The sequence below is a fragment of the Harpia harpyja genome, chromosome 1, assembly GCF_026419915.1.
Source record: "Harpia harpyja isolate bHarHar1 chromosome 1, bHarHar1 primary haplotype, whole genome shotgun sequence".
NCBI classification, from domain to species: Eukaryota; Metazoa; Chordata; class Aves; order Accipitriformes; family Accipitridae; genus Harpia; species Harpia harpyja.
In genome coordinates, this window is record NC_068940.1 from 40,516,533 (window position 1) to 40,540,691 (window position 24,159).

The window sequence follows — 24,159 nt, forward strand, 5'->3', positions numbered from 1 at the left end:
GCGGAGCTGAGCAACCATGCTTGGATTAGTTTTGCTTTAACGTGGTGCTGCATGGTGTGTGTTGCCTGGAGCAGACTCCTGTGTCTCCTGAGCAGTGTTCAAGGACTCCAAGGCAGCAGAGGAATCAGCTTTTTTCATGAAATCCAGCAGACCTGTTCAGCTGAAGACAATGTGAGACACTTGTCCTGCTGCACTAGCTTCCCAGCTTAAAAGTGTGGAAGCAGAGGGTGTGTGGCCGAGGAACGGGTCTGGCTGAAACGTGGAGGTGCTGGTGACTTGGGCCCAGGACAGCCCTGCAGACACAGTCGTGCTGGGGAAGTTGCTGGTGAAGTTGCTGGTGGAAGTGCCCTGCCCGCTGCCCTAGACTCCTGGGCTTTTTCATCCAGCGTTTTGGCTGTGCAGCAAGTCGTTTAGCGGCAAATCATCACCTCTCACACACGTACCAGTATGTCCAGCACAGCTGGGGTGTGATCTCCGTGGACGAAGGTGACCTTACAACACTCGTGTGTCATCCAGACAACAGGCGATGGCAGAGACCAGGGGTCTCTGTTGGGTGTTGAGGGAGCTGGCGGTGGAGTTTGGGAGCGCCCAAGTGGGTTTGTACCCAGCTGCGTGTATCTTACCGGCTCCTGCCTGGATTTCTTAGCTTGAGGGAATCGCCTCCCAGAACTTGCAGGTGATTTCCCAGAAACGCGTGGGTGGGCCACGCAGCGTTGGCAAGTGCTGGCAGCGTTCGAGAGCAGAGCACGGCCCCGCTACCCTTCCCTTCCTTTCCAAAGACACCAGGAACGCAGGCAGCCGCCCCGGCTGCAGTTGGCAAAAACCGTAGGAGATGCAACTGCTGGCTCCCTGCCCGAACCCCTTAGCTCCGCGGGGCTACGGCTCCCCCGCCCAGCCCTGCCCGGGGCGGGGGGGGGTGGTTACCGGCGCAGCTCGGGGCCGGGCGGGGCCGGCCCGGGCCGCAGCTGGCGGGGGGTGGGGAGGGCCCCGTCCCGCCCCCGCCGCCGCCGCGGGAAGAGGCGGGCGGTGGCGGGTGCCGCCGCCGGAGCGGAGCTGCGAGCCGAGCCCGGCGGAGCGCTCGGCGTGAGTGCGGGGCCCGGGGCCCGCTGCCCGGCTCCGGGCCGGCGAGGACGGTTTCTGCCGGGGCGGGGGTGGCCGGTGGTCCCCGCCGGCGGAGCGGGGCCGGGCCGGGCCGGGCAGGGCGAGCAGCCCGCTGCTTGCCGCCGGCTGCGTGTGCTCGGTCCCCTTGCCGTTGCCGGGCGCAGGGGCTCTGCCGCTCGGCCCTCGGCAGCCGGCGGCGGTGGGGGCTGTACCGCACCGCTGCTGCCCGGGCCGGGCCGGATCTCTGCCTGACCCTCGCCGCTCTGCCTTCCTCCTTTCCTTTCTTAACTCCCTTCCCTCGCTCTTTGCCCCGCCAGCCGCAGGGGAATGCTGGGTTTGCTCTCTCAGCCTGACTTTATTTTGCTGCCAGCCTTGCTGTGAGGGCCGCGGAGGCGCGTCTTGGCTGCGTGAGGAGCAGGGCTGGCTCACGGAGCTGATGCACGGCTCTTCCATCTTCTGCTCGCAGTGCTGACTCGCCTTTGACTGAGGGATTTGCTTAATGCACCTCTCCTATGCGTCTGCATTTATTCTGGGCATCCATAGGGTATCTTGATAAGTGTCTCAGGTCTTTTGAACTTTAAGGTAAGAGCCCCAAAGATGGGCTTATAAGCTTTCAGGGCAGGAGCTGCATTTCTCTTTTCCCAGCCAGTACCTCGGGGGTCTCAAGCAGTGACTGTCATCTTCACAAGCAACTTTATACCCAACTAAAACCAGTGAGAGACTGAGCGTCAGTTTTCCTGCTTTGAGGGCCTCGTCAGCAAGCTGAGAAATTGAGAAAGGCTGGCTAAAAACCTGTGTTTGCCTTCTTAGAGATGGAGAGGGTCACTGGGAGCGTGGGTTGCAGGGCTGCTCGCGGGAAGCTGCTGCCCTGGCAGGGCAGTACAGTGCATCAAAGCAAACCTTTGCTCCTTGGGTTTGCTCTGGCTGAGCGGCCAACTGGAGGGAGCCGTTAGGGAGGAATTAAAATGGAAGCCCCTGGTGGCAAAGGGCTATTTACCTTCTGAGGAATTAAACTCCCATTTTATTTCTCTTGGGTTTTGAGTGCCGAAAGGAGCAAATCGGGCTGTGTGGTGTGTTGCGTCCCTCTGGCCGTTGCCCAGGTGTGGGAGGGCTGCGATGTGCACATTGCCGCAGCTCAGCTTTTGCACCAACATTGAAATGTCCCTGAAAAATTTGGGAACTGCAGCATCCTTAGGGCATTCCTGGCCCTACCACTGTTGGTGGGAAGGGCATGGCTCGCACTGCTGTGGTGGGGCCAGCCCCAGCGTGGGTCTGTGGTTGCTGCGTGTGATCCAAAACCTGTGCTCTGAAGCCTCGGGTCTGTCTTCCTCCACAGCTGAGCTTTGTGATTGACCATGAACGCTAGTGGCCCTGGCTATCCGTTAGCTTCTCTCTATGTGGGAGACCTCCACCCGGATGTGACCGAAGCCATGCTCTACGAGAAGTTCTCGCCTGCTGGGCCCATCATGTCCATCCGAGTCTGTCGGGATGTTGCCACACGCCGATCACTGGGCTATGCCTACATAAACTTCCAGCAGCCTGTGGATGGTACGCTCCCTGTAACACAGCCCCAAGGAGCTGCCTCGCAACAGGGGCTTGGGGCATGCAAGAGATGGAAGGGCAGGCGGTGGAAAAGGGGGGAGCAGTTGTCTGAATGGATGCATCAGCTGTTGGGGCTTGGGCAATATTCTGCTGATGTTGAGTTTTGGTTGTAACTAATCCCAGTGTGCTCTCAGATGGCGACCCATCCCACTCCCATCTCTTCTTAAGAACTGGGAGAGGATGCAGCAGCTGGGCTTTGGGCTTGTGGGGGGAGGAAGGTGACTTGCAAGAGTCACCTCCCTCCAAAAGCTGATGGAGAAGGGCACCAAAACTCCTTCTGCCCTTCCCCAGCGCAGCCAGCTGCCTGCTGGCTCACAGCGTGAAGTGAAGCCCCTCTCCTGGCAGGCATCGCAGTGATACAGTGCTGTAACCGAAAGGTGTTTCATGCTGGAGTGAGGCAGTGGTGATGGGAAGGTGTTGGGTTAGTTGCCCTGGAGACCAAAATCCTTACTGGGTAAATGAGTTGGGCATCTGCCAAACTGGAGCTTGCAGTGAAATGGATGATCCCGTGGGAGTCAGACATGCTTTGGGGGGGGAAGGAAGGAGTGGTGTGGGCGGAGGGGAGGAGAGCAGCCCCTACCTGGCCCTGCTGCCGTGGGAGGCAGAGCTGCCCGTCTCATTTAGGTTAACGAGCCTCTGTCCAACAGTATCCCTGATTCCTGTGCCCGTCTCAGCTGCTGTAGGATGTGAAGGAGATCTGTTTCTGTTACCCTCCTCTCTTCCCCCTCTACTCGCTTCTTTACCAGCTGAGCGAGCCCTGGACACCATGAATTTTGAAGTGATCAAAGGCCGTCCCATCCGCATCATGTGGTCCCAGCGGGACCCCGGGCTCAGGAAGTCGGGGGTTGGAAACGTCTTCATCAAGAACCTGGACGACTCCATTGATAATAAAGCCCTGTACGACACGTTCTCTGCCTTCGGAAACATCCTGTCGTGCAAGGTACACGCGCCCGTGGGCCACGCAGGAGAAGGCTTGCTGCAGAGCTGCCCCACGTTCTCAGCAGCGTGCTCCAGCCAGCTGAAATTCACTTTCTCATTTCGCTTCCCATGAAGTTTCCTCAATTCCCACTGGCTCTGAAGCCAAAAGGCCCTGCTATGTTTCACTGTGAATGGGGGCTTTTCCCCCTGCCCCCCTTCTTTCCAGTGCCTGCACAGAGACGTTGTATGTTGTCCTGTCTGAGCTCAGTGCATCAATGGCACTTTGGTCTTGGTGAGCCACAAGCTCCTGGGCATCATATAAAGCACCAAGGGTCTGGCCCTGGGCTCACCCAGCTCCCTGACCTGCTGCCAACACCCCAACATGGCTCAGCTGCAGCGGGAGCAGGATGTCAGGGAGGGTAAATGCCCCTGAAAAATGAGGGTGGGTTTTGCTGCGACTTACTCGTGTGCACATGTGGAGAACACTAGTGTCTGTCTCTTTTTCCTCCTCCTTCCTCTGTGTTTGTAGGTGGTTTGTGATGAAAACGGATCCCGTGGCTATGGCTTTGTTCACTTTGAGACTCATGAGGCAGCGACTCGGGCCATTGAGACCATGAATGGGATGTTGCTCAACGACCGGAAGGTGTAAGTGCCGGAGAGAAGAGTGTTTTCTTGGCTCGGCACTTGGTTTTGCTCCTCCCTTGCCTTGGTGCACGCTCGGGAGCAAATGCCTGCCCTGCCTGGGCTGCCACCTCCTGCTGCTCTCTGGTTTCTCCCCTCTTCCCACCCCGCCCTCGCTGGGTGCAGTGGCTCTGCTGCTCGCCGGGGCAGTGAGTCACTCGTGGGCAATGCTGGTGGAAGTGTGATAGCAGTTTGGAGCCGTTCCTGATGGTAGGGAAGGAGTCCAAGCCTGGGCTGTGTTTAATTGCTGAGGTGGTGTAACGCTTGCCCACGAAGCAGGGCTGGTCCTCGATCTCAGCTGTCAGCATCAGATAATCTGGGCAGGAAGAGGTTTTGTTGTTCTTTGGCTCTCTGCTTACATTGCATCACCTTATTCTCTACATCCCTGTCTCTGCAGACAGAGGCGAGCGGCTGCCCAAGAGGCTTGGGGATACCTCGGGGGAAGAGAGCTGGCACTTGGTGGCATTCTTTGGGGTCTTTTGGCGTCTCCTGGGGTGACATCCCCAGCACAGGGCTGTGCCCTGTGTTACCACTCTCCTCATTCCAGTAGTGCCAATTGGGGTCTGGGTAGGGGAACACCAGAGTGGGACATGCTGAAGTTGTTGGATGTGAAACACAGGGTGGGTTTACGGGTGAGCAAAGCATGGCCTGAGGTGACAGGGTCTCTCATGGACTGTACCGAGACAGATGTGCCTGTGCCTGACACGGAGGGTTTCATGTCCCTTTCCTTGCTTCCTGCAGATTTGTTGGCCATTTCAAATCCCGCAAAGAGCGTGAGGCAGAGTTTGGGGCTAGGGCGATGGAGTTCACCAACGTCTACATCAAAAACTTTGGGGATGACATGGATGATGACAGACTGCAGGAAATATTCTCCAAGTTTGGTGAGTACAGTTGTTGAAGCAAAGTATCCTCATGTCTGATAAACTGGATTTGGGGCAACTGCAAAGAAAGCTGGGGAAAGAGCTTGCCTGGAATACCAAGCCCCTTCTCTTGACAGGGTCTGACTTGCTGAAACACCACCTCACCAAAGGACTGCAGTGGCTTAAGCGCACGTAATGTCCTGACAATTTTGCTGCTATGATGGAGGATAAGTTGTATTAGGTGCTTTCCTGAAAAAAAAAAGTTTTTTACTTTCTTGAGTAACAGAAGTGTTTGGGGTTTTCTTTGTTTTGTTGTTTTTTTAAATTGTCTTGAAACTAGTGTCCTGTCTGGTTATAGGAGCCCTGGGAATAAGAGATGCTGAGTCTGAATTTAAAGCAAAAAAGGGTTTTCAGTTTAGCCCATTACTGGAGGATGCCTCTTGTGACAGGGTTTAGTCTTGTACCAGCCCATGGACCAATACTGTCCATGCTTGGCCAGTGTTGTCTCAGGTAATTTGTGAATACCCTTCATACGAACCCAGTATATGTATTCATGTACAAGGGAGATGATAACTTCTGGCCAAAGGAACTCAGTGCACTGGCTAGAGAAACTGAAGAGCCAAGAACAATGAAAGCAGCATCCAGGGTGGGAGGGATTGCCCTCACTGACACACGCAGCCTCCCATTCCTGCCTTGCAGCGGGGATCCCGCTGTCTGTCCTCCCGCTTGGCTCCTCCATGCTGCCATGGCCGTCCGGTCTCCTCGCTGGACTGGCATCTCATGGTGGCTCCCAAGCATGGTGCTGTGTGCCGGCAGCACCCCCTCAGTGGGCACCCTTCTTCAGACAGATACTTCCCTTTCCTATTGCAGGAAAGACGCTAAGTGTCAAAGTCATGATGGACAACACTGGCCGCTCAAAGGGCTTTGGATTTGTCAACTTCGAGAAGCACGAAGAAGCCCAGAAGGCAAGAGGCTCCTTGCTACCTGTCTGCTGTCTCAGCCCCGAGCTTGTGCCCTGCTGATGTTCCCACCTCTCCTTGGGGGGCAACCTCACTGGCTTCGTGCTTGCCTGGGTGCTAGTACTGGCAGGGGTGCCTGGATGGGCAGGACCTGGCAAAGGGGAGCAAAGCTGATTCCCTGCCCTTGCCCAGGGACGTCTCTGCTCATGGTGGGGCTGGACTGGGGGGGTGGGTGAAGAGTAGAGCCGTGGCTGTTGGCTTCCCGCTGTGCTCAGAGCCCTTCCCTCCACTGGCAGGCGGTGGCCGACATGAATGGGAAGGAGATCAATGGGCGGGTAGTGTACGTGGGCCGAGCCCAGAAGCGGCTGGAGCGCCAGAGCGAGCTGAAGCGGAAATTTGAGCAGATCAAGCAGGAGCGAGTGAGCAGGTACCAGGTAAGGGGAGAGCGGGATGCTCCGTCCTGCAGGTCTGCACCAGGGACACGGCCAGGGCATCCAGGGACATCCTTGTCTTGGGAACAGCACAGGGCTCCCCAGAGCAGATCAGTGTGCTGGTCCCTTCTGCAATTAAGACCTGCACAGGAGTCCAGTCACTGCCTGGTAATGTCCTGAGAAGCAGTATCAGGAAAGAGGAGAGAGATCTAAACCCAGGATGATATTGGCAGGTGAACAAATGGGTTTGCTCTTTTCCAGAAATTAAAATATTAGTCTGGAAATGAGGCAGCTTCCTGAGGTCTTGGAGCAGCTTCATAGCGATGGTCTGGGTGCCCTCTTCACTCAGGGTGTCTTGTCTACGAGTGGAGCACACGCGTGGTCCTGGCTCCTCTCCACATCACCGATCCTGAGGCAGCTCCGGAGAGGACGTGTTTGTGGGATGTCCCACCTTCTGGCTGAGCTGCTGGCGAAAGACACATCCAGCTTGAAAAGCTGCTGTAAACTTTGGGAGCCCAAGCTGCTTTTTTGCCTGTTTGCAGGGGGTCAACCTGTACGTGAAGAACCTGGATGATGGGATAGATGATGAGAGGCTGAGGAAGGAGTTCTCTCCTTATGGCACCATCACCAGTGCCAAGGTGAGGGACTGGGGCTGTCGCTGGGGCTCCCGGGGTCAGCCGGCCAGTGTGCTCAGCCCTTAGAAATGGCTCGGGATTATCATCCTGTTGAGTTATGGTTCCCTGCTGATGGCTTGTATCTCAAGCCAAGTGTAAAGGACATGCCACTTGTACCCCACGCTGTCCTGAGGAGCTTATTGATTCAGCAAATATCTTGTAGCTTTGCCAAGTTACCCCAGCCCCACTGAGGTGCAGGGTATGGGACCTTAAAAGCCACATCGTTCTGAATATTGCACAGCTGCTCTGTGGTTTGGGACCAATGTGAGACTGATATAAATGGAAATGACCCACAAGCCACCTCGCTGTGGGGAGAGCGTGGTGACAGGCTGGTGTTTTGCCTTTTGGAAAACCATCAAAGTGTCAGTCTTGCCACCAAGACTGATGTCAAGCTTCTCTTGAAGGCCGTGCGTATGGGTGTAGAGGGATGGTCTGGCTTTTAAGGTCAGATACCTGTAACCTGTCAGCTGCCAGGGACAGATGCTGCCTGGCCCTCAGGCAGGGCATGGTGTCCCACTGATCCCAGCCCTCGCTGGCTCCTGTGGCATTAAGCACCGGAGCATTGCTGGCCCACGGGTCCTGCGGGGCTGGGGCACAGACCCCCTGGAAGATCACGGGCTGCAGATCTCGGGCTGGCCCAGACTCTGCCGTCATTTCCCAAACCTACTGGTTTTGCCTGAGCAAATCCTCCCCTTCCCCAGAGAAGCCTCTCCGTGGAGCCCCACGGGCACAGCCCCATCCATCCCGCCCTGGACGTGAGGGCTGCAATGGGGTGCCTGCGGCCGGCAGGTCCTGTGTACTCCCCTGCTGCGCTGTGCTTCGTGGGTACTGCAGTGATCTGTGGACTTAGCTGTCTTGTTCTAATCCAATTTTAGGTGATGACAGAGGGTGGCCACAGCAAAGGGTTTGGGTTTGTATGTTTTTCCTCCCCAGAAGAGGCTACCAAGGCCGTGACGGAAATGAACGGACGGATCGTCAGCACTAAGCCCCTCTATGTCGCGCTCGCTCAAAGGAAAGAGGAGCGGAAAGCAATCCTCACCAACCAGTACATGCAGAGATTAGCCACCATGAGGGCCCTGCCTGGCCCTCTCCTGGGCTCCTTCCAGCCCCCCCCGGGGTACTTCCTACCCCCCATCCCGCAGGTGAGTCCCTGCTCCCAAATGGCAGCCTTGTGCGGGGACCCGAATTTGCCCTGGGTGGGAGGAGGGGAGTGGCAGTCGGGCCAAGGAGCCTATCTCAGGTTGTGCAGCCCCGGGCGCACACTGGCGTGGGATTAGTGGGACTGGTGGGATCAGTGCTGGGCTTCTGCGTGAGCGGCAGGGCTTGCCAAAATGCTGGTGGGGTGCGGGCCCTCCAGGCGAGGGGCTGGGGATTTAGTAGCTACTGACTGCTCCTCAGAGGAGGGAACCAAGGAGGAGTTTGGTGGGAGGGTGTAAGCATGGACCACAAGTCTGCTGATGAAACAAGGGGAGGGAGAAGGGTTACAGAGGTGCAAAAGCTCACGGGGAGGAGATAAGTGAAGCTGCTGGAGGACACGCAGGCAGCAGGACTGGATGTCGATCTTTAAGTGCCCTGGCATGCTGCAGAGCATGGTTTTGGCTTGTCTGTCTGCGTGCCGCAGCCACTGAGATGCTCTGGGTTAGATCTGGCTCAGCTCCCAAGTCACCTTGGATAACGTGTTCTCCTTTCCTAGCCGCAAACCAGAGCTACCTTCTACAGCCCTAGCCCAGTTATCCCAGTCCGTCATGCCACTCGCTGGAGTGCGCAGCCCTCCCGGCCTCCCTGTGAGTTAGCCTGTCTCTCCCTGGGGGCTCTCGGCGTGAGCTGGGCTTGGTTAGGGTCTGTAAAAGCAGCACAAAGCATGTAGCCATGGGGGGCTGTTGCCTAGAGAATTGCACGGGGGTTTGGTGCAGGGGTCATGGTGATGGGCACCCGGGGATGAGATGCTAGGGTTGGCCCTGGAGGTGAGGTGCTCCTGAGCTTTCCCCCACCGCAGTCACTCCCCCACCATGTCTCCTTCCATGTCTTTGCTATCAAGAAGCTTTACTAATCATGCTCCATCTCTACAGCAGCATATCCTGCAGCTACCCCCATCCTGAGGGCTGCCGCGCCGCCTCGGCGCCTGCTGTCCAACATCAGCACCATGAGACAGGCCTCCACCCAGGTGCCCCGTGTGCCCCCCCAGGCCCAGAGAGTGGGTGAGTGGGGGAAGGACCCGGCTCGGACATCGCTGTAGTGGCTGTGCATTGGCAAGGGTGCTTGCTGCGAGCTTGGGTCTGCCTCTGAAGATGGATTGGTTTGTGGGATTGCTCATGGAAGAGTCTGCCCTCGGGTGTGATGGGACTGGAGCAGTGTCTGTAGTAAATAAGCATGTAACTTTTGGGGAAGGTTGTGGTCTTTCAGGTAATGGGACAGGTCTCTGATATGCAGATTGGTCTTGTTGGCTGCTGCTCCTTGAATATGTTCAGTAAAGATGATAATGCAGCCACAGCACCCTAGGCTTAGTGCTCATACTGAGATGGAGGTTGGGAAAGGACTTCTTGGGCAGAAGCAGAGGTTCTTACAGGCTCTGGCTGAACTGCTGCCAAGGCCAAGCCTCCAGTAAAACACACTCAAGTTAGAGGTGTTTGGAGCTGTGGCCTGAGAACCAGACCTTGCTGGCATCCCCAGTGCCTGGCTGTGCTGGGGCTGTCCCTGTGTCCCGGGGCATCCCCTCCACCTTGCCAGTGTGATGTGGCTGTGCCACTGCAGGGCTGGTGGGGTGGTGACCCAGCTTCTGTCCTGCACGTGGTGCCCAGAGCACTTCTCACCCCGAGACTGCTTCAACCCCGTGTCTGTCCTGTCACGCCCCTGCCTTTCGTGTGAGTGAGGAAGAGGAGGATGCTCACCGGGGCTCGCAGCGTAGCCCCTTCTGAGGCTTCTCTGTGGACAGGCTTTGAGGAGAGACTTAAGTACTGTAGGGTGGAAGCTGCCCACTTAGTGAGTGGGTGAAGGTCTGATGTCCCCCGAAACATAGGACCGTCTGGTGGGGCAGCATCTACCTAGAACCCTCCCAGCTTTGTGCAATTTAGCCCAAGGTCTTCTGCGGTGTTGAGTGTCTTATTGCTGAAGCAAGTAGGGGGACGAGGAGGGCTGCCTTTGGCTCATCCCCTCTCCCTTTGTCCTTGTCCCCTTATTTCTCTGCCCTCGCCTCCCTGCAGGAGGGGAACCAGGGTGAGCTGGGGCCCAGGGGCACTTGCTCTTGCAGCCCACCCTCCTCGGTGCTGTCCTCGTCCTCTGGCCTCTGATGCAGATGGGCGTTTCTGGAGGAGAGACAACGAGGTGTTAGGTGCCTTTGCCAGCTCTCCTGTCCCCTGCACAAAATCAGACCGCCCCAGCCCAGTGGGCAGGATGGCAGTGCCCTGCCTGTCCTGGGGAAGCTGCCTTTGACCTGGGGGCTGCTTTGAGCCCATGGGGGGATTTTTTGGACCCTCTGGCTGAGCACACTGCCCTTGTGGCTTCAGCCTCCCCAGTGCAGGCATGTGTTTAACGGGCTCCTCCTTAGAAATGTTCCCATCCCTGTTGCAGCCAACATTGGGACGCAGACGGTCAGCGCCCGGGTGCCCTCCTCGCCCACCCTGCCGCGGGGTGCCCCGCAGTACAAGTACTCCTCAGCTGTCAGGAATGCCCACCCGCCCGTGGTGGCCCCACAGGTAAACACTCTGTGGGCTCCCGGCTTTGGGACAGCCACTGCAACGTTGCATCAGTCCTGGTCCTGCTCTGGGTTAATGTGACTGCTGACCCCAGGCAGCCCCATGGCTCTGTTCATGACTGGTGCTATGGGGACTTTTCTTGGGGGCTGCTGGGGTAACTGGGGCTATGGATCCAATAGCCATGCAGCTGTGATGCCTGGCTCCAGCTTTCCTGGAAGCCGGTGTTTGGATACAAACAGGCAATGCCGGAGTCTGCATCAGCATCTCGGGAGGGGGAGATGTGTCCCCCCACTGTGTTTGGGGACCAGCACCATTCCTGCACGCCAGGTAACTCGCACGTCGCTCCAGCCTTTGATAGCTGCTCTTCTCTCTTTTTTCTCCAGGCGGGAGAACCTGCTGTGCATGTCCAGGGGCAGGAGCCGCTGACAGCATCCATGCTTGCAGCAGCCCCTCCTCAGGAGCAGAAGCAAATGATAGGTGGGTGTCATGGCTGTTCTGCTGGAGAAGATCCAGCTGTGGGGCTGTGCGGGCATGTGGACTTGCATGCACCAGGGAAAACTTAGCTGCTAGGAGAAGCTGTAGGCCTTTGTGTCACTGCTCTGATATTATGCTGCTTTTAAAAAAAATAAATAAATTCAGGCTGTGTTGGAAGGGTATGGAAGCAGCAAAACCACTCCCTGTCTATATTAGCTGCCTAGCAGCGAGACAGTGTCTGGCAAAGCTCTGCAGGAGAGGCAGAGCTCCATCCTGCCCGGCCAGGCTGCACCAGGGCATGTGCGATTCCCCTGAACTCTGAGCCATCCTGCATCGCCATGCTCAGGCGCTGATGAACAGCTTGGTGGCCGTAGGGGTTCGGGTCAGCTCTGCCGCACAGTCCTTGGGCTTTGGGCGCTGCCTGGCATCCTGCTGGTGGAGTGGCCGGTGCCCATGGCGTGGGAGGGGATCACTCACCCTGCTGCAGGGAGGCTGCCCTGCTCTACCTGCCTCGCCAGCTTGGCCTGGCAAAAGCATAGCATGGACCAGCTTTTCCCGCCCCAGGAGGAAACTGCTCCTGCAGAAGCAGGTCCCTTCACGTGCATGCTGGTGGGCAGGCATGGACAGCACTCACCGTTCCACTGCCCTTCTCCCACGGCAGGTGCCTGCTGTTGTCTGGCTTTACCTGGCAGCTTCCCTGCCTGCAAACGCTGTTGCTGTGACATGCTGGCATAGGTTTGCTTGTGAGCAGTGATTTTTTTTTTTTTTTTTTTTTTTTTTTCCCCACCACCATCACCACCCTTGTATCCCTTTTCGGTTGAAAGGACAGACCTGGGAGGGCAGGAGGGCTTGCACTGGGTTTGAAAATGCTGGAGGTCTTGCACAGCACTGATGTCCTCCCTGGTGTTTGGAGCAGGTGAGCGCCTCTACCCTCTGATCCATGCAATGCATCCCTCGCTGGCTGGCAAGATCACTGGGATGCTGCTGGAGATTGATAACACGGAGCTGCTGCTGCTCCTAGAGTCCCCCGACTCCCTGCACTGCAAGGTAGGAGGCACTCGGTGCCCAAAAAATCACATCCCAAAGGGCTAACCTGCTGCTGCAAGGAAAGGTGATCATGGCCCAGAAGATGGGCCAAGGATGTTGATAGCCCTAGGAAGAGAAAGTAGCTGGGGTTTTTTTTGGTTTTGTTGGTTTTTTTTTTTTTTTTAAGTGAAAAATGAGCAGAAAGGGCCCCGCATTGATGGCACTGCACCCAGTGCCTGAATGCCTGCCCACCTTCAGCAAAACGAGAAGCTCGGAGCAGGTCCCCAAAAGCCCAGGCCAAGCTCTGAGGGTGATTTGGAGGTGGCTGGGAGGTGAGAGGGGAAAAGCAGGGTGGGTGTTGCTCTCCGGAAGGAGATGGGGAGATGTTCTTTCCTGAGAATAGAAACCAGAAACCAGATAAACGCTGCCTCTCTGCAGCATTTCTTCAGTTTCGTCCTTAATCCTGGTGAATATTCAGCTTTGGCTCCCATCAAAACAGTTGCAGTGAATTGATTGCATCTCCTTGTTGCTCCTTGGAGACAGGATTCACTTTTACCCTTTCATTGACATTTTTGTGAAGGAGCCTGAGCTCTGCTGGGTGGTGTTGGGCAGCTTCACCTACAGAGAAGTCTGATTTCTCTCTGGCAAGTTCTGGCTCCTATAGAAAAGGAGAGATGCCCCAGCATTTCCCTAGGGAAGAGGCAGAAGAGATCTTTGGGCTGATCAGTCTCCTGCAAAAGCAGCAGACTTGGATTTTATTATTATTAAAGTCCTTTACCTCTTGGAAGTGGGTCTGTGCAGAGGCCAGATCAGGACCTGGAATATTGCACTTCTTGTGCAGTGCGCTCCTACATTGGAGCAACTCAACTTCTCCCCGCCTTGTGCTCTCTGTTGTAAGATCGAGGAAGCAGTGGCTGTTCTCCAAGCGCACCAGGCTACCGAGACATCGCACAAGAGCAGCACCACGGCATTCCTGCAGTGACCCCGGGTAGGTGCACGGAGCTGTTGCAGGCATCGGTGTGTGCATGGTGTGCTCAGGGTCTCTGGTTTCTGACTCTGAAACTGGGGATTGGGTTTCTTGTCCAGACCAAGAAAGGCTTGATGAGCAACATAAGTATCTTTGACTGTAATATTCCATTTCTTAAATTGCATCCTCCATTTTCCAGACTTAATTGTACTGCAGACATAGTTCTGTGTGGGGTTGGTTTTTTTTTCCTATGTTGACAAGGGCAACGACTGTCCAGCCAGAAAGGAAGATAGGAAAGGACCTTGCTTTTCTGTAGGTCTAGTGGGGACAAGCACAATCTTTCCTGGGACTTCCCAGTGGTTTTTGCAGAACCTTGTCAGTAGATACCCTATAAGATGTTAGTGGTCCTGTGTGGGCTTGATCAGGAGAGCTGGCCCTGCTGCTGAGGCTGACAGACACATTAAGAAGCAATTCAGACTTTCACGTACCCCTTTGAAGATAGTATTTTCTTGACTTGTGATCTCAAGGAAACTGTGTTAATCCAAGTTCAGGTGAATTTCATCTTGTCTGGATGAAATTCTTCCTCTAGCAGTTGAAAATTGCATATGTGGTTTCTTTGTTTCTTGTAGACTTCAGGACTGATAGCAAGCCCTGAGAACATTGCCTTTGAAGAACAGCAGTGGCAAGCCCACCATGCTTTTGGAATCGTGCCTGTACAGTGACCCTGGCTTGTCTTCAGTGCCCCATCCTATTTTTTTGTGTGTATTGTAAACCTGGCAGAATTTCTTCTTCCTGCACCTGTAAAAAAATTCCAACGTTAATTCTTTTCTCGCCACTGAAAGCATCTTGTGAAAATGTAGTGTGGAACCTAGCCTGATTCAGTTGCCCAGGAAATGACAAGTGCTGATCATCATTTTTAGTGAATTTATTGAGTTCTGTAGTTTTATTTGTTCCTGTAGCTGACACTAATAAAGAACTGATGCTTCTACCCCCAAAGCATGGGTTAGTTCCCTTTGCAGAAAGACAGCAAATACTTTTTCTCTGTTTCATGCAGGTGGAGGGATGGACTTAGGTCAGGCTGCTGTAATTAGTGTTTGAAGCTTGTGATGCTGGTGGGATGGCAGTCCTAAGAGCTGACAGGAAGGGACATATAGGATTAAACGAACAAATTGCCAACCAACAGGCTCTCCTGATCCTTCCTGACTCTAGGAGGATGGCTTTAAGCAAATTTCATACTATCTACCTGGATTTTATCCTTTCTAGCTAGCTGTTTTTAACTTCCTTTTAAAAGGCATCATCTTCCCATGGTTCTCCTTTTGCAATGGACCTTGTATGCCTGCAGCAGTGCTGGCACTGAGTGTCTTCTGCTGGTCACCACACCGTGTGTGTATGTGTCTGTGGTGCACAAGACCTGGCTTTTGAGGTAGTGTGGAGTAGCTGTAAATCAAAAGCTGCTTCTCCAATGTGTGTTCCTGACCAGTGGTTTCAAGGAGTCACGGATGGGCCTGAAAATATTCATAACCACATCATGCCCCACGGGGACGCTCCCTGCTTGCAGGAGTAGCTGGGACCTGTTGTTACTGTGTTCTGCTCTCTGGGCCTCTCCCAGAGCGTGTTGCTGTAGTCATCCTGGCCTTAATGCCCCGCTCTTCCTAGTTACGAATTTCAGTCCCTAGAGTCTCCTTGGTACTTGAGACTGGCAATGTGTTGACCTTACTTGACTGCTTCCTTGAGCTGACAGGAGCATACCTCCATCAACACCACCTACCTTCTTTCTGTCCAACTTGTGTGCTGGTGTTGCTGTCTCCATCTTCCTTCTGTGCTGTATCATACTCTCACTTCAGCTTGCTGCTGAGTCATCCCTCCTACCTCTTGTTTTCCTGCCAGCATTTTAATAGAATCGCTTACACATTTGCTCCTGCATGGTGTCTGCTCTGCTCAGCTGGGACTCTTCCCTGGGGCTTTTCATCATTCCTTTTTGCCTTTATTTTGCCAATTCTTCCTCTGACCTTCAATATTTCTTTTCCTCATAGCGGATGTCTCAGCCTGAACCGTGCGCTATTTAGATACCTCCTTCTCAGTGACGTGCTTATACAGGACTTTAATCCACTTAATACACAGGACCTTCATTTAAGTTGTTATTTCTCCCACAGTGTAACTGGCTGGAAGCTTTTTTGCTTTGTCTCTAGAGGAAAAATGTGTATTTGCATAAGTATAATGCACATAAGGAGCTGGAATGGAACCGTACAGGTGAACTTCATCCTGCTGTTGGCTAGCTTGTCTGCAACCTTTTTTCAGGTGTAACGGGGCAGTTCAGATGTGCCTATGACATCACCTACAATGCTAGATGGCTTGGCTGAAGAAGACAGCCGTAAAGCTACAGGGAATGCAGAGTGGGGCCAAGGAACACAAGGACATCAGAATAGTCTACGAAAGGACGTGAACAAGGACCAGGGTCTTTAAAATGTTTATCAGAAAAGATGAAGTTGGAGCTTGGATCCCCATGTGTACTGGACAGTACTGGAAGTTTTCAGAGTAGCTCCCTGGCTGAACTCCTCGGGGAAGTCTGAGGCTTTAGGGAGTTGAGGCAGGAGCAGCAATGCAAATGTGAATCTGGAGTCTCCAGTCTGGAATAGTTGCTGTGGCTTTTGAAAGGGTGGATGAAGGCATGCCTCTGTGACAAACACTCTCCTGCTGCCCATGTGGACAGCACTACCTTTGCGTGCCTGGGAAGCGCCCTGGACGGACAGCAGCACTGTTGCTGCAACAGAAGGGGGAGACAGAAGTGACCCTGAGCTTGAAGTAGTGTGTCTTGTTGCTGTGCTTGATCTTTGTCTACCTGGTGGTAATGCTGGGGAAAGTCTTAGAGATAAGGTACAAAAATGCATTGCTGTTGCTGAGAGGGGAAAGAGATGGTGAATGCTGCTGTAGAGGTGTTGTAATGAATGGAACAGTGCAGGTATCTGCCACTCCAGTTAACAGCAGGGCTGTTAAAAGGATAGCTCTTAACTAAGTGAAGCCATTCTTCCTCCTGTATTTTATGACCTTCCTCTGCTTATCTGTGTACTGCTGGCCTGTGCTTCCCCACCCTGAAATCCATCACGCTTACTTGCTAAGAGCTTGGGTGAGTGCTGGTTGCAGGATCAATGCAGCTGCCACGTTTAGAAGTGGGAGTGGAGTGAATGGAGCAATTTGTGCCCCTCTGCGAGGAGTTGTTTCAAGCCCTGGCCCATTAGAGCTGATAGAGTACAGCCCTGGGACCTAGAAAAAGCTACTTAATGTCAGACTAAGGTAATAAGTCTATTGTCTTTAATGGCATTAGAGGGATTGTCTGCTTTCTAAATTCAGTTCAGTGGGGTACCTGCCTGAAACACTGACTACTGGGAGAAGTAAGGTGGGAATCAAAGATATTTGAACCCTGACTTATGGGCTAGCTTCTATCTCCTGGTCTGTACTGTCAGTTGGCTTAGGTCTAGTGTTGTCCAGCATCTTGACTTACTAGTTAAAGTACTCTACCCATGCACAGTGTGCAAGGCTGAGCAATGTTTAGAAACCCTGACGTATTGTCACTATCTGACAGAGCAAGGCGCTGTACTGCAGCGCTTGAAGTCCTCTGACAAAAAGAGGGGACAGTATGAAGTGGTTACAAAAGTGTACCAGTTCCCCTACACCATCCATCATGTAAAAAACACAGCTCTAAAGTGAAAATAAACACGGTTTTAATGAGAACTGGTTTTAACAGTTCATAGAGTAACTCCAAGTATCTCTTTACCTACCATTTTATGTCAGTGCTATCAATACCAGATAAGGAGAAGATAAAAAAAATATAAACATGCATTGAAGTAGTAAGCCAGACCTCAGTTGGGATGTTACTGCATATCCTTCTCCCTGTAATGCCCCATAGCAACTGCTCCAAAAGGCACAGAGGAGCTAAAGTGGTTTTTAAAAAACAAACCAAAAAACAACACAAAAAGCAATTGTAAAATTCCCAAGCACCCAGAATCTGAAAGAAGTAGTGCACAGTGTAACAAGGCAGGCTTAACTTGCTGCTGTTTTCTTAACTGTGCAGCATAATTAAAAATAAAAGAAAGCTGCTACTGTAAACATCTGCCCAGCCACACTAAGCAGCAGAAACTCAGCTGAGGGCCAGCAGGCATCAAGTGGGAGAGGGAACAAGCTTGGCCCTGTGCAAGTAACTGTGCCTGTTACAAGAATGGTGTGTGGTGCTAGGGCAACTGCAGCAGTTCCTGCAGCAACCTTATTTAAGTAATAGCAGCACAAACGCAGCAAAAGTGTCACCTGAATAAGGACAAAAGCCCCTCTGTCTGTAGCTCTTCAAAAAGAGAATAGCCACTTCACACGCATCTTAGCCAACATGGAAATAGTCCCTGAGGCCAATAGTTACAGGCAAGTTGACTTCAACCAAGGAAGTTAACCTATATGCCTCTCAGGGAGGGGCATTATAACTTTGAACGATCTTAGAGCCAGATAATAGTTTGATACAGATTGTGTGTCTTAACATTCATTGTGCTGGCACAGAACCTGTTATGTCTCAGCAGCTGTGGAAGATAGTTTTCAATACCGATCCTGCATTAAGATTGGTCCCTGTAACAACATCAAAAGGGAAAAAGCGTTCTTCTGCAGTGGAAAACAAAGCTTTCCTTGTTGCTTGGTTACCCTAGGCTCTGTTCAGTTCTTGCAGTAATCTCAGTGCAGCTGTGTTCTTTGGTTCAGTTTTCAGCAAGCTCTTGATATCGGCAATACTTGATCTGTAATCCTAGAAGGAAAGTATTTTTTAAATGTTAGTACATTGAAAATGCAGTTTAAGGCTCTTGCTGCAGAATTACTACCCTGCAACACAACTAAGCCCCTGACTTCCTCTCTATAATTGCTTAAGCACTGGCATCGATGTAGCTGTTCTAAAATGCGCTTAAACTAGGGCTGAGAAGACAATTTTATCACTCAAGTGGGTTCTGAGTCCAACACCAATGCAGTAAGTCTTCCAGTACTGTCTAGAGAATCTCTCACCAGACATGAAAAGATAAAGCTCAACACAACACGTAGCTGCTTCCCGCACCTCCAGAAACAGGACCTGGTCCTGAGAAACTCATGAGATCCAACCAGCAAATAGCAATGCGAAAGAAACCACCCCCCCCAGTCCACACAGGGCTCAGTTATCTGATGGCAGATGTTGTCTAGCACAGAAACGAGTTCTAAACGGCATCTCTTGCCCTGATCGTGCATGAACAGGCTTCTAGTCCTAGCCTAAAAATGTTCAAAACTCCTGACTGACTTACCTTCAGCTCTTTAAGTGCTTGAGCACGTCTGTAGAGTGCCTTAACATTTTTAGGATCTAACCTCAGAGCTTCTGTGCAGTCCTGTACCGCTTCCTTGTATTGCTTCAGCGTCAGGTAACAGAGAGCTCTGCAATACAGATACCCGGTTAGAGACCTTTGGCTAACAGCAGCATCTACTGCTGCAACATCCATAGCAGATCTCAGCCAAACCCAGCGCTGGACCCACAAAGCTGGACTCCAAAACCAGTCTTTATCCTCGTACGTTATGTCATCTTGAGCTCAAGTTTGTTTCAGTTAAAAGGAGGGGAAAAAAGGAAACAGTTTTTCAGTCTGAAAAAAAAAGAAGAGGATTTTTAGAGCAACCTGCTCTATAGCTAAGAACTTGCACTTCAAGGATGCAGGTTCCTATCTATACCAGTCCAGAATATGCTCTGCTTGCTGCAATTGCCTTAGAAGTACTTTGAGTCTTTAAGTATAGCAGTCTGCAATTTGTGGTTCTTGGGGCAGCAGACACTACTCAAAATTAGAGTCCTGGCAGACAAGCATTAAAGGGAGAAATCCCTTAGCAGCCCTAAGATGAGTGTCTCCAAGGGTTTTTGCAGGACCTGATCAAAGGACATTATACAAACTACAGGGAAGACTGCACTTGGGGTGAACATGTGTGGGCGTTTTTGTTTTATTCATTTGTTTGGGAGCAAACATTAGACAGCTCTGTCAGAAATACCACGGTGGGTTTTACAAAGGGCCAAGAAGTACTTGGGCAACGAGCTGAGTAGTAGTACCTGTTGGTGTAAGTCGCACATTCCTGGCGGAGCTTTAAACTCTCACTGTACTTCTCAACTGCTTTTTTATGGTTTCCTTTCTTTACAAGGTCATTTCCTTCTTCCTTCAGAGTCTGAGCTCTCTCCGTGCCAGCACCACTCTGGTCTGGGAACAGCGTGAAAGAATACAGAACGCTATAAAACTGACAAGATCAGCACAGCCTCTCAGAAGGCAAATATCCCCATACCAGAGGCAAGACACAGAGACATCAAAGGATCCACAATCGGCCAAAAAGGCTGTGGCAGAACCAGGCCCAGGTTTCTCCAGGCCTCAGCCCCAGCTGCAGACATGCCAAGCAGGCGTGGCAGCTGTCTTGTTCATCACCCTTCTGAGCTACAGGGCTCTGTGCCCGACCCAAGGGCATCACTCTCACCTGGTTCTCCCTGCAGTGCAGTTGCAGGAGGAGCGTTTGCCCCGGGGGCTTCGGCAGAAGGAACGCTCCACCTCGTCTGGGCAAAAATGGGCACTGTGGGGATTGGCGGAAGCTTCTGGCGCCAGTTCACGCCATCCTTCTCCAGCAGGGCTTTAGTCATCCTGAAAGAGATGGCTGGCAGTCACCCCACCCCATCTGTTGGCTAGATGGGCCACGCAGTAGCCAGTAGGGTCACTTTTTAACCTGGCTTGTGTATTGAGGACAGCATCTCTCCACTAAACCCTTTACATGCATCTAAACTAAGTTCCTGCTACAGACAGGACATTAGTGAAAGGACCTTTGTGGCGGCAGGGCTAAAACTATCACAGGACAAGAGGTGGGACTGTCAGTACTCGGGTGAGCAAGAGATGTGCATGATGCTCCTCAGTCTGGCAAACGATGAAGTGAAGCAGACAGCTCCCGAAAGAGGACTACTACAGCAGCCTGTAAACCCAGCCAGCATAGGGAGCCTTAAAGGATAGGGCACAGGACCTTGTAGTTTATTATTTCCTTTAAACCAGGCACTGAGCAAAGCAGAAACAGTCCCGGGTCATTCATTCCTAGCCCTCAACCAGCACCTCGAAAGGAGCTAAGGGTGCCAGCAGACAAAGGGAGCGCATGCGAAGCATCAGAGGCCTCGCTTGCCTCGTTCGTGTGCTTGGGACCCAGCTCCCTCCTGCCGCGGTTGCAGAAACACCCCGAGGCTCTCAGCAGCAGCAGCTGACCGAGCTGCTGTATTCCCAAACCTTTCGCTACGACCCACCGAGAGCAGGCTGTAGCCTCACCTGTTGACGCCGTCGTGTGCCGCCTGTATGGAGCAGTCCACCTGCAGCGCGGTCTTGTAGTCCACGTAGGCCAGCTGGTACCTCTCCAGGGCCTCGTAGGCGGCGGCCCGCCTGAGGAGGGGTTTGATCCCGAAGGGGACCAGGTCGAGGGCGCTGCGACAGAGCGGAGAGAGCCGCCCGGGGCGGCGTCAGCCCGGGGCGGGCGGGCGGCCTCCGGGGGGGGGAGGGCCGCGGAGGGACGGCGCGGCCGGGGCAGGCCGGGGTCGCTCCGGGGCTGTCACCGTCCCTGCCTCGCCTCCCGCCCCTAACCTAACGGTGGGGAAAGCAAGCGAACGAGCCCTCGGGCCCCGCCACCCCCGGCCCCGCCGCCGCTCACCCGCTGCAGTCGGCGACGCAGAGGCGGCAGGCGCCTTCCTTGAGGTGGCAGGCGGCGCGGTTGGCGAGCAGCACGCTCCGTTCCTCGGCGGCGGCCTCCCCTGCGCCGGGACACGAGCGGGAGAAGTATTCAGCTGACGTCCGCCCGCCGCCCGCCTCCCGCCTCCTGCCCCCCCGGCCCGGGACGCGCCGTACCTGCGGCCTCCAGCAGCGCCAGCGCGCGGGTGTAGAGCGCGGCGGCCGGCCCGTACTGCCCGCGGCGGAACTCCTCGTTGCCGGCCCGGCGCAGGGCGATAGCGCTGGACGCCGCCGCCGCCATCGCGCCGCCTCTCCCGCCCGCGCCGGGCCGGGGCCGAGGGAAGCCGGGCCGTGGTCAGACCACGCCCCTCTGCTCCGGCGGGGGGGGGGGGTGCCAGGCCACGCCCCTCTCTCGGCCGGGGCGGGGGCGGGCGCTGCCCGCTGGTTTCCGGCGGCGGGCGGAAGCGGTGGCGCGGTGCGGCGGGCTGCCATGGAGGAGTGAGGGAGCGATCGACCGACCGACCGACCGACCGCCGCCCCGTAGCGCCATGGAGACGGTGCAGCTGCGGAACCCGCGCCGGTGAGCGGAGCGGGGGTGCTGGTGCTGCGGTCCGGCCGGCCCGTGTGGGCCTTCCTGGCGGCGGCGCGTCCCGGGCCTGAGGGGTGTGGGCGCGGGGCCTGGCGCCGGCGGGAGCGGGGCAGCCGGCCGCGCTGAGCTCCTGCCCCTCCGCCTCTCCGGGCCCTGCCGCCGCCCCGAGCTGGCAGGCAGCGGCTGGAGGAGTGCCGGGGCCGCGGGGCCGGTGGCGTTAGTCGCTTCGCACCGGGACGAAGCGGGTAGTGCCGGTAGGTCCGTGCTGTGACAGCACCGAGCACAGGTGGTGGGAAAATGGCTTAAACCGAAATACCGGAGCCTGCGGAGAAGGCGCCGGCGGCTGCGGAAGCTCACCCCGGTTAACGGGGCTGTACCGAGGGGTGTGCTGACCCGTGCCGGTGTACTGACAGAGCCCCCCGGTAACGTACCCTTGCCTCTCTTCGGGTGAGTTCCGTGCAGATTGGTTAGCCTGCCGGCGCCCTGCCCGGCCCTGGCCCAGAGCCTGCCTTCCCGCTGCCCCGCGCTGGGCCCCGGCACCCCGGCGAGGTGCAAGCCCGCTTCACGGAGGGGTTTTGGGGCGGCCTCCGAACGAAGCCGTGAGCCGGCTATCGCTGAACGGCAGGCCGCAGCGGAGTAGGTCTGCGGAGGGGTTAGTTTGGAGATCGGCGGCAGTTCGAACGAAGTGTCGGTCTGTCAGAATGCTATCAGTGCTTTGCAGCTGGGTCCCAGGGCACGGTTTTGGCAGCGAACAAAGGAAGCTGCTGGCTCTGGTCTTCAGTGACATAGTCTTTTTTTGTTAAACAAAACAGTGATGTGTCTTCTGTTTAAAAAAAAAAAAAAGTCTGGTTTTATTCTGTAATTGCTTATGTCCTTGTTTAACTGGAAGGTGATTCAGATTAGATCTGAATAACAACTTAGTCGAGCTTGGTTTTGTGTTGCTTTTATATCTGTGTTGTATAAACATACAGTAAAAAGGCGGAGTGTGTCTTTGACAGCAGCAAGTGCGCTGGACGAACTGGACATTGTGAAGTAATTGCGCTCCTGGACTATAGCAGAAACGATGTAGTTTGATGCAAGCGCAGTAGCTGTCTGGTTATTGTGTTTGGGGGTGTGAAAAGCCTTTAAATAGAATTTAGGCCTCATCTTAACTTCAGCAGGAAGGATCTGCCTCTTGCATTGCCACTTTTGGGGCTTCTTGGAAATGGCGGCTTGTGTGGTCGCTGATAGTTTGGTTTTTTCCCCCCCCCCCCCCTTTTGTCCTCCTTCCACACCTTCCTCCCTCCACATTTTCACAAGGACAAGTAACATTCTGTTGGTTAACACTTATCTTTGCAGGGAAGCTAGTGACTACTTTCAGTATTTCACCACTTCCTGAGTCTGCTTCTTTATAATGTTTCCTTTGCTTCAGGAAGCCATTGTATGTACTCCATGCGTGAGCTGCTCCTCATGTATGGCTTTTGTACATAAACATAATAGCCAGGAACCAATGAGTCGTTTCTTGCTCTTTCTGAAGAACCTGGGGAAAAAAATTACATATTTAGTATAAAAATTAGCATGCCTGTGGCTGGAGTCATGGTCTTTGACAGCAGCAGTAAGAGCTTTCAGTAGTAATTGGCAGTTGCAGGTGACCATGCACATTTGATTTCAAACACCGCTCGCTGTGAGACCAGTAAGTTCTGAAAACTCTGAGACTAATAAGTTTCTGTATTTCAAAAATGCGTATGAGCTAGTTTGGGGAGTTTGGAGGATTTTTTTGTTTGGGTGTTTTTGTGTTGTTTTTTGTTGTTGTTTCAGGTTTTTTTAGTTCATGTGAAAATGAAAGAGCACTTGTTTGTGGGCTATTGGATACTGTTTGTTCAACAGTAAAATACTTTGTTTTCAGAACTTTTTTTTTTTGTGTAGTACTCGGCTGTTTCAGGAGGTTTCTTGGTGAACAGCTCTCCGGTGTGGTACAGGTGGACTGAAACAAATGTGGTTGGTCATCTTGTTGCTTTGTGTATGGAATCTCCCTGAAAGTTGTACTGGGGGTGAGGGGACCTAAGTGAAGGAACACAGTACGTAGCATGTTTTTTTTCTGCTAGGAAGTATTTCAGCTGACTCTTATTAGCAGTGTATTTAAGAGGGATGGACCAAGCAGCATTAAGATCCTGAGTCACATATCAGTTTCTTTTTTTTTTTTCTTCTGATAGGATATTCCTAGTATATGTCCAGGCCCACAGAGTCAAGATCTGAACTTCCGATTTTAAAAATGTACAAGTGAGATCAATATTGCCTCCTTCCTCCCAACAAATGTATTCCACATATACTTAAAGGCATAAGGGAAGATGATGTTACCTTTTGCATGGCCTTAGTACATATCCTTCCATACAAGATATTGAACTTTAGTAGGTATGTTCAATAGCTGCAAGACTGTACAGTGCTGTGTTGGGATTTGACCACTAGCATATAGATCCTGAGATGTGTTTCCGCCAAG

At 53.7% G+C, this 24,159-nt stretch overlaps 3 protein-coding genes across 5 annotated transcripts in view; 2 read left to right on the top strand and 1 right to left on the bottom strand.

Annotated features, from left to right (window-relative positions):
• Nucleotides 1-1,010: 1,010 nt before the first annotated feature.
• Nucleotides 1,011-14,397, top strand: PABPC1L (poly(A) binding protein cytoplasmic 1 like). 2 transcript variants are annotated; one of them, XM_052789066.1, is made up of 15 exons: nucleotides 1,394-2,649; nucleotides 3,450-3,643; nucleotides 4,151-4,266; nucleotides 5,044-5,183; nucleotides 6,033-6,127; nucleotides 6,418-6,555; nucleotides 7,095-7,190; nucleotides 8,102-8,368; nucleotides 8,920-9,010; nucleotides 9,296-9,424; nucleotides 10,794-10,918; nucleotides 11,302-11,395; nucleotides 12,309-12,439; nucleotides 13,317-13,406; nucleotides 14,015-14,397. In XM_052789066.1, the coding sequence occupies exons 1-14, from the start codon at nucleotides 2,457-2,459 to the stop codon at nucleotides 13,398-13,400; spliced, it is 1,893 nt and encodes a 630-aa protein (XP_052645026.1). In that variant the 5' UTR covers nucleotides 1,394-2,456; the 3' UTR covers nucleotides 13,401-13,406; nucleotides 14,015-14,397. The 2 variants fall into 2 exon arrangements, with proteins under 2 accessions (XP_052645015.1, XP_052645026.1); XM_052789055.1 differs by lacking the exons at nucleotides 9,296-9,424; nucleotides 10,794-10,918; nucleotides 11,302-11,395; ... (1 more) ...; nucleotides 13,317-13,406; nucleotides 14,015-14,397 and adding an exon at nucleotides 1,011-1,083 and having other exon boundaries at nucleotides 2,438-2,649; nucleotides 8,102-9,037.
• Nucleotides 14,398-17,082: 2,685 nt separating this feature from the next.
• Nucleotides 17,083-21,432, bottom strand: TOMM34 (translocase of outer mitochondrial membrane 34). The gene is made up of 7 exons (XM_052789081.1): nucleotides 21,272-21,432; nucleotides 21,078-21,177; nucleotides 20,702-20,854; nucleotides 19,878-20,038; nucleotides 19,465-19,609; nucleotides 18,683-18,809; nucleotides 17,083-18,162 (listed from the first exon to the last, which is right to left on the bottom strand). The coding sequence occupies exons 1-7, from the start codon at nucleotides 21,393-21,395 to the stop codon at nucleotides 18,064-18,066; spliced, it is 909 nt and encodes a 302-aa protein (XP_052645041.1). The 5' UTR covers nucleotides 21,396-21,432; the 3' UTR covers nucleotides 17,083-18,063.
• Nucleotides 21,433-21,537: 105 nt separating this feature from the next.
• The window catches only part of STK4 (serine/threonine kinase 4), a 50,860-nt gene continuing 48,238 nt past the window's right edge, over nucleotides 21,538-24,159 (top strand). Inside the window, exon 1 of one of the 2 annotated variants that reach the window (XM_052789032.1) lies at nucleotides 21,538-21,674. In XM_052789032.1, coding sequence (XP_052644992.1) covers nucleotides 21,643-21,674 — 32 coding nt within the window. In that variant the 5' untranslated portion in view covers nucleotides 21,538-21,642. The remainder of the gene's footprint in view (nucleotides 21,675-24,159) is intronic. The other variant, XM_052789042.1, reaches the window with a different exon arrangement.